This window comes from Monodelphis domestica, chromosome 2 (assembly GCF_027887165.1).
Source record: "Monodelphis domestica isolate mMonDom1 chromosome 2, mMonDom1.pri, whole genome shotgun sequence".
Classification (NCBI taxonomy): Eukaryota; Metazoa; Chordata; class Mammalia; order Didelphimorphia; family Didelphidae; genus Monodelphis; species Monodelphis domestica.
The window spans coordinates 79,792,963-79,809,329 of NC_077228.1; the positions used below are offsets into that span (position 1 = coordinate 79,792,963).

At 38.4% G+C, this 16,367-nt stretch overlaps 1 protein-coding gene across 3 annotated transcripts in view; it reads left to right on the plus strand.

Moving 5' to 3' along the window:
- DHX9 (DExH-box helicase 9) overlaps nucleotides 1-14,163 on the plus strand; it is a 42,526-nt gene extending 28,363 nt beyond the window's left edge. For all 3 annotated transcript variants that reach the window (XM_001366499.5, XM_016429998.2, XM_007480932.3), the window contains 10 exons: nucleotides 2,969-3,042; nucleotides 3,510-3,662; nucleotides 5,856-6,016; nucleotides 6,425-6,536; nucleotides 7,453-7,614; nucleotides 7,743-7,870; nucleotides 9,496-9,725; nucleotides 9,827-9,942; nucleotides 10,583-10,783; nucleotides 13,519-14,163. In XM_001366499.5, the coding sequence (XP_001366536.1) occupies nucleotides 2,969-3,042; nucleotides 3,510-3,662; nucleotides 5,856-6,016; nucleotides 6,425-6,536; nucleotides 7,453-7,614; nucleotides 7,743-7,870; nucleotides 9,496-9,725; nucleotides 9,827-9,942; nucleotides 10,583-10,783; nucleotides 13,519-13,822 (1,641 nt within the window). In that variant the 3' untranslated portion in view covers nucleotides 13,823-14,163. The remainder of the gene's footprint in view (nucleotides 1-2,968; nucleotides 3,043-3,509; nucleotides 3,663-5,855; nucleotides 6,017-6,424; nucleotides 6,537-7,452; nucleotides 7,615-7,742; nucleotides 7,871-9,495; nucleotides 9,726-9,826; nucleotides 9,943-10,582; nucleotides 10,784-13,518) is intronic.
- The last annotated feature ends 2,204 nt before the right edge of the window (nucleotides 14,164-16,367 follow it).

The window sequence follows — 16,367 nt, forward strand, 5'->3', positions numbered from 1 at the left end:
GCACTTATTGTGAGTCCCACATTTTGCTAGGTGCTTGAGATACAAAGACAAAAAGGAAATGAGATCCCTGCTCTTAATGAGCTTTTATTTCACTAGAGGAAAATTTCATATATACAGATGGAAACGCCTATATACCCTCTGAGTGGATATAAGCACAGGTCTGGCAATGTTTCCTTCAGTGACTAGCTTTTTTACTAGAGAATAATATAGAAACTCTTTAGTCTAAAATCTAAAATCCTCCAGCTACCTTGGCAGTCCTTGATTCGTGTTAATTTTCTTTTTAATTAAGTTTGGGTTTTTATACTTCTAGGTTTGGGGAAGGGGTTGTGTGTGCATGTGTATGTGTGTGAGCGCGCGCACCCTCCCCTCCCCCCCATAATATTTTTTTCTGCATATGTTTACAAACACTTTTTTGCATTCATTTTCTAACATTTGTGTTCACATTTTCTCCTTCCTTCCCTTCCTTTTCCCTGTGATGGTAAGCAATTTGCTATTGGTTGTACATGTGCTATCATACAAAACATTTCCATAGTCATATTGTGGAAGAAGACAAATACACAAAAATCCCATGAATGTCACAAAGTGAAGAGTGGACTGTTTTGATGTACATTCAATGCATCAGTTCTTTCTCTGGAGCTGGATAGCATTTTTCATTATAAGTCCTTTGAGATTGTATTGCTAAGAGTAGATGTGGCATTCATTGTACATTTTGCTGTTACTATGTGTAATGTTCTCCTGGTTTGCTCCCTTTACTCTGTATCAGTTCATTTAGACCTTTGTAGGTTTTTCTTTTAATCATTTGCTCATCATTTCTGTAAAGATTAAAATTAGGGAATATGGGGAGACTGAGGCAGGTAGAAATTAGTTTCTTTCTGCAAGGAGTATTATCTTTTTTAGAGGTTTATTAAGGATTAAGGATTAAAGAATATACAAGTAAGAAACATGTGTCTAGGCCAGAGGCCTAGACAAAATAACCTCACATCACGGAAGAGACACGTCTGCTCCAAAAAGGAAGTCCAAAAAGCAGCCCCAAAAACCTTTGCCACCAGCTTAAATCCTTCCTCGATCTCGGCCCACCTCAGAATTCCTGTGAGATTACAAAGCAATTTGGGGAAGTGGAGCAAAGGCTTGTGGGTATTGTAGTCCTGTATTCAAGTCTATTTTTTACATTTCTTACCGCACAGTAGTATTCTATTTCAGTCACATATCACAACTTGTTCATCCATTCCCCAATTGGTATACGTCCCCATGGTTTCTAATTCTTTGCCACAACAGAGTTGCTATAAATATTTTATTGAAAAGGTCATCCTCCTTCCTTTTTTAAAAATCTCTATGGGATATAGTCCTAGTAGTGGTATTGCGGGATCAAAGGGCATGCATTATTTTATAACCCGTTGGACATAGTTCCAAATTGCTCTCCAGAATGGTTTAGAACAGTTTTACAATTCTACTAACAGGGTATTGGTGTCTCAAACATATTAATAGCTGTTTCCTTTTTTGCCATATTAGCCAATCTGGTAGGTGTGAGTGAGTTAGTCCTTTTAGAGTTACTGTGTTTTGCATTTCTCAAGTCAATATAGGTTTTAAATCAATGTCCCAAACTCCAAGTATTTTATGAAGTTTATTAATAATCACTTGAAGTAAAGAAATAAAGAGGAAATAGAAGTATAAAAATGTAATTATCCAAAAAAAATAAGATCATGTGAATAAATTTTCTCACTTCTCCCAAAAAGCCCACTTCAGCCAGTCGTGATCACAAGAAGAGAAAGAGGCAGGGCTACCCAAAATTTATATCCTTTCTATGTTAGCACGTAACATGAGAAGGAATATGGGATGCTGGGAATTGTGTAATTCACATCAATGATGATTTAGAGCATTTTTTCTGACTGGAAAACTTGATTTCTTCATCTGAAAACTGCTTATTTGGATACTTTGACCATCGATTAATTGGGGAACAACTTTGTATTCTTATAGTTAAAAACTCAGTTCTCTATATATTTTACAGAGATGAGTGCCATAAAGATTTTTTTCCTCCAATTTTCTGCTTTCCTTCTAATCTTGAATGCAATGGTTTTCTTTGTGCAAAAATGTTAACCTTTTTTTTTTGTTAACTCTGTTCTGCTCCGAATCATAAGGCAACACTTGGCAGGCAGAGGTATATATTATATCAGGTGATATAATGGATAGAGAGCACTGGGTTTGGAGTCAGGAAGACCTAAGTTTAAATTCAGCCTCAAATACTTGCTAGCTGCTTGACCCCCTGAGCACTACCAGACAAAGGTGCCCTCAATTCTTACATCTATGAAATGAGAGCAATAATTCCCAAGGTGATTGTGATGATTAAATTGAATTATTTTCAAGCATTTTGCAAATGTTAAAAGTGTTATGTAAATGTTAGCTGTTATTGGTCCAATCCAATATTAATTTGTTTCCCAAATTCAGATTGATATTTTCAACTTACATGTTTGTTTTTTTTAATCCTTCCCTTCCATCTGAGAATCAATTACTGAATATTGGTTCTGAGACAGAAAAGCGGTAAGGGGCAATGGGAATTAGGTGACTTTACCCAGAGTTGCACATTTCTCTGGGCCTTGCTCTCAATCCATTGAACCACCCAGCTGCCCTTAACTTCCATGTATTTTTGAAGGCTTTCCTCCATGCCTGGAATGTACTTCATCTTTTTAGAACTTTTCTTCAAGGCTCTGATCAGATGCCTTTTTTTCCTGCAAAACTTTCCCTGATCTCCCACAACTGAGTTTTTTCCTGGAGTACTTTGGATTTATTTTCCCTCTTGTATTGAGTCTTGTTTTATATTTCATTATTGTAATTTTCTTTGATAAGATGTAGGTTCTTTTCAGTAAGAGACTCTTTTATTTTTTAATATTTGTATCTATGCATCTAACAAAGTAATATGTATATGGTAGATCCTGTTTCTTGAAATAAAATCCATCTAACTCTTCTTTCACAGGTTATTTTGTCCACAAATATTGCTGAGACCAGCATTACCATTAATGATGTCGTTTATGTTGTTGACTCCTGCAAGTGAGTACCTAATGTATTGCTTTTGTCCTGAAAAAAGTAAATTATATATCTAGAACACAGATCAATAATCTTCTACGTTTGCAACACTTCATAGTTTCTCATTACTGTTGCTATTCTTGGCTGAATTGCCACTGCAGGTTCCTAAGTCTTTTTCCAAGCAGGATTCCCATTGTGATTCCTAATTTGTCTCTCTGAGCAGTGGGTTAATGGTGGTGGGTGTGTAAAAGTGCTTTTTTGTAATAGCTTTAGCTTATAAATGCAGGAAATGGGATTTGATGTTAAAGGATACTAGAGAATAACAGATTAATTTTTCATTTCTGTCTTGGAATAGTTATGGAATTATCAAGTAATGGCTCCCTGTGCAGTTATGGTTATCTGAATGATTACCTGGCATGACTTTATAAAAAATAATGGGGTCACTTTCTGAAAACTAGAATTTCCAACTTCCAGTTCTTTCTCATCTTTAGGCAGAAGGTGAAATTGTTCACTGCTCACAACAATATGACCAACTACGCTACAGTATGGGCATCCAGGACAAATCTTGAACAACGGAAAGGACGAGCCGGTCGTGTACGACCTGGCTTCTGTTTTCATCTCTGCAGCAGAGCTCGTTATGATAGGTAAAACCATACAAATTGTGTTCAGATAGGATTCCAATTTACTTTAATACCTGAAATTAAAATGTTTCATTTTGAGATGATAAAAAATTTAAATGGAATGTGTGTCATTGAATGATAAGTGAGAATTAAAAATCAGTCTGCACAAGAAAACTCAAATGAGTTAATGTGAAAGTGCATAGTAAACTAATGCACAAGGGTGAGGTTTCTTTTAAAAAGGGATCCATGAGTTCTATGATGACAACTGCTTATTTGACAGGGATTCTATCATTTCCAAATTTATTAATATTTTTTTTACACCCCCATCATTTCCCAATATAGCCTTCTAAGCACTTCTTCCAGTGCCATTCCTTATAATAAAATCCTCCAATCCCCCCCCCCCCCCCCATTGATTCAGCAAAGCTAGCCTCTATGTCAACCCAAGTCTTAACATTTTGTGTAGGTTTTACAGATCTGTGGTCTCCCATAAGAGGAGGAGATACATTCCATTAATTCTTGGGATTACTTATTTGACAGAACTCCCATTTTCTTATTAAAGATAAACATTGATATCTTATTTTTATCACCTATGTTTCCTGTTGTAACCCTTCAGGGGAGCCCTCTTATTTCTTTGGGGCCAAGCTTAGTTACTATAATTTTATAGCATTCTTTTTAACTTAATAATACTTAAAATTTATATATTGCTTATTACTGTTTGCCAGGCAATATGCTAAGCACATAACAGATAACTCATTTAAACCTCACAACAATCCTGGGATGTACGTGCTGCTATTTTATCCCCAAATGAGGAATTTGCCATAAGCAGATTAAGTGGCTTGCTTAGGGCCATACAACTAATAAGGATCTCAGACAGTCTTCCTAACTCCAGGCCACTAAGCTGTATCCACTGTGCCATCTAGCTTTAGTTCTGATTGTTTTCCCATTGTACTTTCCTTTTAAATTGTAGGCACGATTATGTATACTGTTTTTCTTTCATTACTTATTTCTTAAAGTATTATAATATTCTGTTATATTGATCTACCAGTGTATTTTATTGAATGTCTTATTTTGTTTTTAGTTCTTTGCTACAATGAAAGAACTATAAATAATTTTGTGCATATGGGACCCTTTTATTTGCGGGGGAGATAGACCCGTTACCCTTTATCACTGGGGCAAATAGTACTCTTGAGTGACTTTGAGAGTATAGCTCTGAATTGCAGTGCTGCTTTGGTTCCCATCAGTTGGCAATATTATCTTTGGATATTTGAACATTAGATATGAAGTATCCTTGCTTCATTTGACCTGGGGGGAGGGGTGGTGAGAGAAAGGAACTTATTCCTTGTTTTATTTTTTTAAGCCCTTAACTTCCACCTTAAAATCAGCACAATGTATTGATTCTAAGACAGAAGAGCAGCAAGGGCTAGGCAGTGGGCATTAAGTGACTTGACCAGGGTCAAACAGCTTGGAGAAGTGTCTGAGGCTAGATTTGAACCCAGGACCTTTCATCACTAGGCCTGGTTCTCAATCCACTGAGTTCCCCAGCTGCCCCCTTATTCCTTGTTTTAGACTGACTAGAGTGACCATAGTTTTGAAGTCTAGACTAGTGGAGCAGAGGCTCAGGCTTACCAATTTTGAAAGGTTTTGAGTAAAAGCTTATTAAAGATATACTTGTCTCTCATCTTTAAAGAAGCTAGAACATTCATGTGATTTATTTTTTAGCTACAGTAACTCAAAAGTCTACTAAAGCATGACAAAGGAGATTTCCGTTTACCTATGATATAGAATACATAATAAAATCTCAGATTAAGACTGAAGGAGTGGAAACAGTTCAGAAGACTAGTTAGAAAACTTGATATTTAATGCCTCAAAAAGCCCCTTCAATTTCAGCTAGCAAAACTTAAAAATACCCCTTGTCAGAAGCTATATTGCTTCTATATCATTTCTGTATCTTTGCAGTTAGAGCTTTCTCAGAGTGACTTAAAGCAGTGATAATTCTTGAGTGAGAACCTTATCTGGAAAAGTCAGCAAATCATTTCAGTAGGTTAGGATAATGCCTACCACACACGTGATGAACCCCTTAGCTATTAATAATGCCGATTAAGGGGTAAGGGGGTGGGAGGTAGTTGATTTAAGATGCTAGCCAGAGGAACCTTGCACCCAAAGTGTTGATCGCATCTACATATAAAGTTAATAGTTCATTTTTGGCTTTCTCTTAAGACTCGAAACCCATATGACCCCCGAAATGTTCCGAACACCACTGCATGAAATTGCTTTGAGTATTAAACTGCTTCGTCTAGGAGGAATTGGTCAGTTCCTGGCCAAAGCAATTGAACCACCACCTTTGGATGCTGTGATTGAAGCAGAGCACACCCTCCGAGGTATCTGCATCTATTCTTACTAATTGGTAGTATCATGTTAGCTAGTAATTTTGGGAAAGTATTAATGGTAGAAGCTTGCAGGTCATTCATTGTTCTCTGGGACTAGTAGTCCTCTTGTCACCTTCTATGTGTTTGGTATAATGAGTTGTAAGCATCTTAATGTTCAGAAATGAAGCATGAGTCAGTGTTGAACAGGAAGTTCATTTTTGCCAACCAAATCCTGGAGTATGGGCTCATTGGGTAAAAGTATAGCATTCATTTGGTCTAAGTGGTCTAGTAGAAGAAATTTTAACTTGTTTCCCCAGAAAACACTAACTTCGCCTTTGTTTTACACAACAGAGTTGGTATTTTACTTCATTAACCAGTTTATTTATTCTATTCCTCCTGACAAAAATATCATCTTTACAGAGCTTGATGCACTAGATGCTAATGATGAGTTGACACCTCTTGGACGAATCCTGGCTAAACTCCCAATTGAGCCCCGTCTTGGCAAGATGATGATAATGGGTTGTATTTTCTAGTAAGTATTTTCTATGCCGTTGCTGTTAATTAAATGGAAAATAGTTTAGAGAACATCTTTTTCTGGAAGAATAATTAGACACAGAAGGAGTAAAAGGCCTATATAGATAAAATATTCAATAAGTGGGAAAAGATGGGTATCCCCAATTATGGCTTAATTATTTGAGTTGGAGAAACTAAAGCGCACCAAAGAAAAAAGGATACTTAGCAATTCTAGAAGAAAAGCTAATTAGTCAATAAACATTATCTATCTAGCATCGGTCAGGCAGTGTGCTCAGTGCTGGGGAAACGAGTACCAAAAAATAAAAGGCCTTGCCTTCCAGGGGCTTATAGTCTGATGGGAAAAGACAGTATTAAAAAAGGGATTTGTCAGGCAGAGGCCATGGTGAAGGCAGAGAAAGCCTAGAGTGGTACATCCTGGGAAAAGAGATAAGCTGCCTCCTTTAAAGGAATGGTTTTAGAGTTGGTGGGTGAGGAGGTAGAAGAGTCCCAGGGCTGGTGGAACCCTGTGGGTTGAGGAGGTTTGCCACTCTGGCAGATGTGGCCCAGAGTCATGCAGCCTGGTGAGATATAAGGTATACAGGTTGGGGGGGTGGGGTAGGAGGGGGACTGGATTGGTACATTTTGCTTAAAATATGAAGAGGGGAATGAGAAAGAAGACTCTATACATGGTTCATTAACACCCCCTCACCTTTCACATAGTCCAGCTTTAATTATCACAGCAGGATTTTGGGATTGGGAGAGGCACTATGGATTGTAGGGTATTTATAGTGGCCCTTGATAAAAGGAAGCTTCCTTTCTTGTCTAGATTAGTTAAGATAAGGATCTCTTAATTCCATATGCACCCTCTGATGACAGATTTACTATAGCTGCTGACATCAAGGCTCCAACCCAATTCTCTCTTTGCTTCATTTTAGTGTGGGGGATGCTGTATGCACCATCTCTGCTGCCACTTGCTTCCCAGAGCCATTTATCAGTGAAGGCAAGCGCCTGGGTTATGTCCACCGCAATTTTGCGGGAAACAGGTTTTCAGATCACGTGGCCCTTTTGTCAGTGTTCCAAGCCTGGGACGATGCCAGGTATGCTAACCAAATGAGAGAACCATGGGTGCAAGGGGTTTTAGAAGAGTGTTCCAAAGCTTACATTACGAAGAACTTCATTCTTTTCTTTTTTTTTCATATACTTGCCTTTTTTCCCTCTTTTTTAGAATGGGTGGAGAAGAGGCAGAGATCCGCTTTTGTGAACACAAAAGACTCAATATGGCCACCCTCAGAATGACTTGGGAAGCAAAAGTTCAACTGAAAGAAATTCTGGTTAATTCTGGGTTCCCAGAAGGTAAGGCTCCTAAATTCTCAAGATGAATATTCACATGATTATGTACATTATATAACAGTGCCCTCTGTGCCTTCAGGCTTCTTAGAAGTGTGTTGAATGCCATGCCAGAGTTCACCATCCTGAAAAAAAGGAGAGGAAGCATTAATAAGACTACCACAGTAATAGCAGTAAGAATACTGCCTTTTTTGAGGAGCAATGGATATGATATTCAGAAACTTGGATGCAAACTATTTAAATCATTTTTTCAGCAAGGATCTAAGAAAAATTATTTCCTTGTCTGCCCTTTACTAAATTTTTTACTTCTGACTAAAACACTAATACTATGTCTAAAATTTAAAGGGTTCAAACAGATAAATTCTCTTTTACTCTCACAGTTACTGTGATCCTACAGTCGAAACAAATTCAGTAATGGTGAAAGGCTAAAATACAAACTAAATAAAAATGACTCCTCCCCACCCCTATGAAATTTATAATCTAATAGTACATGCAGCCAGGTGGCACCTGGTTTATTCAAATCTGGTCTTAAACACTTAGTAATTCTGTGAAAATCACTTAACCCTATTTACCTCAGTTTCCTCATCTGTAAAATGAGCTACAAAAGGAAATAAACTAATATCTCTTCCAAGAGAACCCCAAATGGATCAAGATTAGAGGGCTAAATAACAACTTCCCAACTGAACAATACATGCAAATTGTGTGATTTGAATTTAAAAAGTGAGATCCAAAGAGTCATTAACTACTTGGTGAAAGAAAGATCTTTGCTGGCTAGTGAGATTGAGGCTCCTTCCCCCTAAATACTTTGCCTTGATTGATAGTTCTCCTAGTGCCATTGAAGCCTTTGTTTTTTTATGAAAAGCCAAATATTGTTTTCATATGTTGTGATACACTTAGCATTTCCTCCATCTGGTTTTAAAAGTCTTTGAAGAGGTCTTAAATATAATCTTCTGAGAAAAATACTGAGATAATAATTTAATAGGGAGGCAATTAATTTCAATGGGAGACAGCAAGTAGGAAAAATATTCTGGATTTTAAGAAGAGAATTTCTAGTAGGAAGCTCTTCTAAGAATTAGCTAACTTCCTTGAATTTTTTTCCTGTAATTGCTTTTCAGACTTAGGGTTATAATATTCATGAAGTCTAAGATTTGTGAAATTGGTATAGAATCATCCATTTTGAAAGTCAAATGAACTTGTTTCTTCAGAAACTCTGCCCTTTAAGTATTTCTCATTGTCCAAACTTTTAGTCCTTTTCATGAGGATGGAAGGGCTCCATTTTGCCAACTGACATCAATGAAAGAAGAAAAACTAGTCATTAAAAACCTGGCACTGTGTGCCAGGTGCTGTGCTAAGCACTTTATAAGTAAGATTTCATTTGCTCTGAGAGTAATGGAGACCTTTCAAATTAATGTTATTTGATAGCTGATATAAAGGTAGAGCTTTTAAATATTAATAAGCATTTATTTCTCATCAAGATTTTTTCATGTAAATTGGCCAGGATCTTACAATAAGGAAATTTGTCTAAATAACATCAGTAAACATCCAAGGTCTCATGAATATTTTGGATAGCAACATAAATACATAGAGAAGTATCTTTCTGATTTCCATACTTTTCTCATTTTTTTCTGCAGAATGTCTGATGACACAAGTATTTAATAACACAGGACCAGATAACAATTTGGATGTTGTCATCTCCCTTTTGGCTTTTGGTGTGTACCCTAATGTCTGCTACCATAAAGAAAAGAGGAAAATTCTCACTACTGAGGGGCGAAATGCACTTATCCACAAGTCATCTGTTAACTGCCCCTTTAGCAGTCAGGACATGAAATATCCATCTCCTTTCTTTGTGTTTGGAGAAAAGGTATGAAAAGAGTATTTTCTAAGTGTGTTTTTTTTTTAACAGCGCTTTATTTTGGTTTATTGAATTGCTTAGCATCTCTGATGAAAACTTTCCATTTTCAGATTCGCACTCGAGCCATCTCTGCCAAAGGCATGACCTTAGTGACCCCCTTGCAGCTACTTCTCTTTGCTTCTAAGAAGGTCCAATCAGATGGGGAGATTGTGCTAGTTGATGACTGGTACGGCCTTTATGTCAAATCTTGGCTAAAATGTTTGTGGTTTAGGGCTAATGAGAGAGTGCCTCAGATTTGAAGAAAGCCACTGGTATGAGTCTGAAGCAACATTCAAAATTTGCTTAACCAATTGCTTCAGAATGCTAGTTTTACTGAATATTAAAGTATTTTTTAACATATAGCACAGCTTTTATTTATAATATGCTTTCCACCCCCTAGTAAATAATTCATAGTGGCATACAGTTCTTCTGGAGACAAAAGCATTTTGAAACACATTTGTATCTTGTTCCACCCCATGCCCTAAATCTGGAAAGTAGACCATCTAATCATTCAGAAATGGGAGCTTTAGGATCCCTTCTAAAGTTTCTCAGTCTATGAACATATATGGCAATGGAAAAAATGAACAAAAATATGGTCCCCTGCCCAAATGAAGGGCGTGAGATCTCATCAAGTTCTTTTATTGGGAAAGAGGCTCTGGAGAAGGGATGTGGTTGTAGCTGTGCACATACTCCAAAGGTTGTATCAGAAGTCAGTCTTCCTATCACTCTTGGCTGTTTAAAACAGTGTTGCATGGGGGTTGGGAGGGGTTGAAAATACACATTTTCTATATGTAGCATTTGAAGTAGCCATTACATCTTTCATTTAGGATCAGACTGCAGATGTCCCATGAGGCTGCCGCTTGCATAACTGCCCTCCGAGCAGCCATGGAGGCTCTGGTTGTTGAAGTTACCAAAGAGCCTGAAATAATCAGCAATTTGGATCCTTCAAATGAGCGCATGCTGAACATGATTCGGCAGATCTCCAGGCCTTCAGCTGCTGGCATCAGCCTCATGATTGGCAATGCACGGTAAGTTCCATATTTTTCTCTTTTAAGATAATGACATGGGTTAAATAAGAATCACAAAAGTCCCTAATCAGCCATTTATGAAAATCATCTAATTGAACCATTAACACTGTAAGATTTAAATTAGTGTCCAATAGTTGAAACATTAATAATCACTAAAGGAATAAAAAGGTAATTGTCTAACAAAATATAAGACCACGTAGATTCTCCTGCCACTCACCTCATACAATCCTCCAACAAACAGGATTATGGGGTGGGGGGCATTACACAAACTGCCACCTACCCTTGGAGAGGACCCAAATTGATAGTAGTGAGGACTAAAACTGCAGACCTTTGGGAAGATATTTTGTACGTTTTGTAGTTCATGTCTTGGGTACACAAAATAAAGAATGTGAAAGTAAAAACACTTTAGTAGGCAGTAGGATTAATCACATATATTTTTCTTTCAAGAAATTCTATATTTTTAATGCATTATGTATCCAAAGATTCTAGTTTGTGTTTTGGCTAAAGAAATAGCATGTTTTGTTAATTGTAGAATGCTACATAAAGACCTAAAAGATTTTCACAAAGATTTTGCAGTTAGGACCTTCTCATGCTCTGTTGGCATAGCCAGCTTCATCACAGTGATACATCAAATGACATTGTATATGAAATGTTATTTGTCATGAACAGGAGGGTAAACTACAACAAGCATTTAACATTAAGTTGTGCTCAGAACACAAGATGAAATATAAAGCATTTGCGGGGATACACAGCAACCTCTTATTAACCTAGCTAGGGTAAGGCCCTTATTTTGCTATAATAATCAGTTTTTATATAGCAGAGAGTTATATTCTATGTCATGTCTGAGGGTAAAAAGGTCATTAACCTTTAGGTGGGGCAGAAGTATGGTTTGAGAAGAAAATGGCATTTGAATTGGGCTTAAATAGGTGAAAAGTAGAAGGGAGAAGACATGCCAGACATAGAAAATAACTTGAACAAAGAGACATTGGCATTTTCCCAAAGTATGGATGGCAATAATAAGGTCTGGTGGCTCCAAACACTGGATGCATGTTAAATACCAGGTAGAGAACCTGTTCAGCAAGAGTGGGGAGCCCTGACCATTTTTGAGTAGATAGCAGGGTTAGCCAAGTGGTGTGAGAACATTGTCAGCAGCATGAAGGAAGGATTCAAAGGTAGAGAAGGCGATTTCAGTAGTGTAGGCAAATGATAAAGAAGATGGAGCTCAGTGACCACAGGCCGAAATAGGTTGTTCAAGCCATGTGGATTGGGGTGATGGAATTGTCCAGAATGAACTGATTGGATAATTGAAGTAAAATGGAGAAATTAAAGATTTCCTACCTGCCTTCTGTGTGTGTGTAATTGGAGAATTTAGACAAATGATCCAGTCACAATTAGCAGTGGGTTTAGAGGGAAGATGAACTTCATTGTATATAACTATAGGTCAGGGTTCAAAATGCAGGTGGAGTTATTTGTAGAGATTTGCAGCTGGTGTGAGTGAATCCCAGTGGCAAAGAAGAGAAGCTGAGAGATGATACCTTTGAATGGAGGAGAGAGAACATTACTGAGGGCAGGTGTGATCACAACTTAGAAGAACATCCTCCATGCACTAGAGGATAGAGGCCTCAGGGAAAATGAGAACTGAGTAAAAGCCGCCGGATTTGACTGTTAGAGGTCATTGATAGCCTTTTAAAAAGCAATTTCTGTTGAATGGGGAGGCCTGAGCTAGATTGAAAGGGGGCTTAGGAGAGGCTGAGTATTGAAATGTGAGAAATAGTGCCAGGGTGGGATATGGGAATGGTCTTTTTAGGACTGGGGCTTAAATGTGGGTATAGGCACAGGGATTAGCCTGAAGGAAATTTAAAGATCTTCTAGTATTTGATGAAGAAAGTGGGGGGAAAGGCTTCATGAGGCCTGAAAAAGGTAGAGGTTAGATATTAAGGATGTGACTATGACCTTGGGTACTCTTAACTGAAAACCTTAATCCAAATGTCTTCGTTGTGTCCATTCACATGACTGTATAATCATTTGTAAATTACTAAAGTAAGTAGCTACTAGTTAGTGTTCCTATTTTAGTGGCACTTAATAGATGAATTCAGTGAAATTTACTGTGGGATCTAGGTGCTTGCTTTTTATGGGTAACAGAGAAGGATGATTTGAATTATTGCTTTACCTGCTAGCTTTTCGGTACTGAATTTCCCAATTCTATTGAAAGAATGGTAGATACTGAGCTTACAACTAACTAAAGGAACAAGTTACTGAAACACTATTAATTACTTTTTTTTAATCCTTACCTTCCGTCTTGGAGTCAATACTGGCTTCAAGGCAGAAGAGCCTGAAGGGCTAGGTAATGGGGGTCAAGTGACTTGCCCAGGGTCACACAGCTAGGAAGTGTCTGAGGCCAGATTTGAAACTAGGACCTCCCGTCTCTAGGCTATAAATTACTTCTTGATCCATCTTTAATCTCTTTTTTTACTGGCCCTTCCCACAAAAAATGTTACTTGACCATACTTGTTGCTTGCCAATAATGCATTAACAAATAAATACACCAATAAATACTATAAGTTTCAGTGAACTGAAGAGAAACTTAAGATGAATACATTTTTGTCTTAATAGTAATGTTTGCCTTGTTAAAATATTTTAATTTTTTTTTTTAAACCTGATCACTAACTGAATTAGTTTGACTGGATTGGCGTCTACACATCTACCTTTGTTCAAATTATGTGTTCCCTTCCTAGGTATGGAGATGGCCCTCGCCCACCCAAGATGGCTAGATATGACAATGGAGGTGGATTCCGAGGTCGAGGTGGCCAGCGAGGTTCTGGCTATCAAGGTGGATATGGTGGGAGAGGCTATGGGGGCTCTAATTCTTACCAAGGAGGATATGGAAGTGGAGGAGGCTACAGAGGCTCAGGTGGTGGTTATAGAGGATCTGGAGGAGGCTACAGTGGAGGAATGGGTGGAGGAGGCTACAGAGGATCTGGGGGATTCCCCCGAGGAAACAGAGGTGGCTATGGTATGGGGTTTGGAGGTGGTTTTTGAGGAAATAATCAACTGGTTTCAGAGCTCTCTCTTCATCTTCCCAGTAGTCAATACTAAAATATGCATGTTACATTTTTTTTCCAAGAGATTTGTTTGCTGCCATTCAGGCTAAAATCTATTTTCCACTCACTGTGTTGTTCAATGTAGTTTAAAGAAACTAGGTATGTAGCTATATTGGTGATTTTGTTTATTATGTAAAATATTGATGATCTCCTATTACAGAGTACCACAGTTTGTATTATTTTGTTCTTAATAAAGTAAGTTTTGTTTTTGAAATTAATGTGATATTTTCTTGGCTTTAGTTTAATACTATGGAAAATAAAATATTACACTGAACCCTAGTCATGTGTTTAATCATTGATTTTTACCTGTTGAATTACATATTTAGATGTCTTTGGGGAATATTAATTATATTCTTCAAGCTAAATTATTAGAATTAATCTAACCCAGACTTCAAGAGAAGCTGTTCTAAAACATCTCTTGAACATAAGAGGTAAGCAATGCTGTGGTTTTTAGGGTTAGTTTTTGGAGAGGGACAGAGCACAAAGTGATGTTACTTTTGTTACCAGACAGTTCATTTCTTTTCTATTAGTAGTCAATAATACACAAGTCACATTGATTTTTACATCTGCAGGAGACTAACATGATTGGTTGAGAGCAGAGCTTTTAAAACCATTTTTGGGTCGTGGAATGTAGAGCTCTTAAAAGTTTTGCAAAGGCTATGGATCTTTTCCCAGAATGTTTTAGATGAATACAGTAATGTCAGCATATCCTTTAAATTTTCAACCCCCCAGGTTAGGTCAAGCATTTGTCAAGGCTCTGTGCTAATAATAAATAGCACAGGGGAGAGAGGCAAAAAAAGAGCTCTCAAAAGACCCAAAAGGGAAACCAACTTGCAAACAACTGTACAGACAATTTAGATAGGATAAACTGGAGATGATAAACAGGGAGCATTGGAAAAAGCTGCTCATTGATGTTTGAAGGCTTCTAAGCCTGGGAGATGGTCCACAAAAATGCTCAGAGGCAGGAGATGAAGAACAATCCATTATAGAAGAGCAGCAAAAGCCAGGCAATCGGGGTTAATCACAGGCACAGAGCTGCCCAGCTAGGGAGTGCTTGAGGCTAGAATGAACTGACTCCAGACCTGGCATTCCATCCATTGTGCCATCAGGCTACTACTTAGTCTATCCAAAACCTTGTGAACAAAGTTACAGACACTACTAGAAATTACACAGGGAACTTGCAGAGTTCAAAAAATGTACTTTATGGTCTCTGCATTTTGCTTTCCTTAAGAAAACTCTTAAACCAGTGTTCCGAATCAGGAGAAAGGTGGAAATGGGCCCATCTGGGAGAAGGTACATCAGCTAGTACGGAATCATCAAAAATGCATAATTTTATAAATGAAATCCAATTCTAGGTCCAACATAGCTTTTCTTTTGCTAGTCATGCCTGCGTGAGGAAAATGTTAATAGAAAATGGAACCTATCAAGCAATGTTCATGATCTGGGCTGTTTGGATGATTGAGCCAGTCTGGATTTTAGTGAAATGCCATATTGTTCTGGGCCTCCATAGTCAATACTTGTGATTTGTAAATGACAGGAAGAATCTTATTAACAGGAAGTCCTTTTGGCCCTTGGACAAGTTTGAACTGCCTAAGGCCAAACTGCTAATGACAAAATGGACAGACTCTGAGCTTACTCTCCCAGTGATTCTGAACTCCTGGCTGTCATTGGAACCCAGTCTTCTGACCCAGGTAACTTTTCCATCAGCATTACTCCAAGGGATATGATGGTCCTGTGTGGAAGGCACTCTGGTGGTGCTCTTTTCCCCCTCTCCTCTCCCCTTTTTGCTTCCTTTTTAGACTATAAAATTGAGGAAGGACTTCACATTTCTAGTGCTTGGCATATCCTAGGCTTGGATTGCCCTCTACCACCCAACCCTATTCCCATCACCCCCAGCCCCCTAATACTCTTTCTAAAGCTCCACTTTTTGCACTGGGCTCCGAAATACCTGCTCCAAGGACAAGACTCGCTTGATCTTGCCTTGTCTTTTCCTTAACCATTCCTTGCTCTCACTGAGCTTTGGCTCCCTTCTGACAGTGCCACTTCTTGCATGACCTGCATTCCCATTGGTCACGCTAGACCTTCTGTGCTGCTTCTTGCTCTCCATTGTTTCCAGGTTCTCCCTCCCGCCATAACTCCATGCCCTCCACAGGATGGGGAAGGACCCCATTCCTTTTGTCCTCTCAGCCACACACAGATGCTGGTCTCTGATCCCCCACACACAAGGTTCAAGAACTCTGAGATTACCTTGCTTGGTCACCACCTCCCTCTGCCTTGCAACCCCAGACCTCTTCCCTTTCTCCTCACTGCCCTTCAGCCCCTCTGTCCCTTAGTTCTTCCTTATCAGTAAACATGTCAGGGCCTGCTGTGTCAGAATAAGGGCTAAGGGCCAGGACACTAAGAGTCCTTGGAGTTGATAATTGGTGACATGAGGCAAGGCAAGTGCTGAGGGCATGGGGTCACACAGAGAGTGGGAGAGGCTT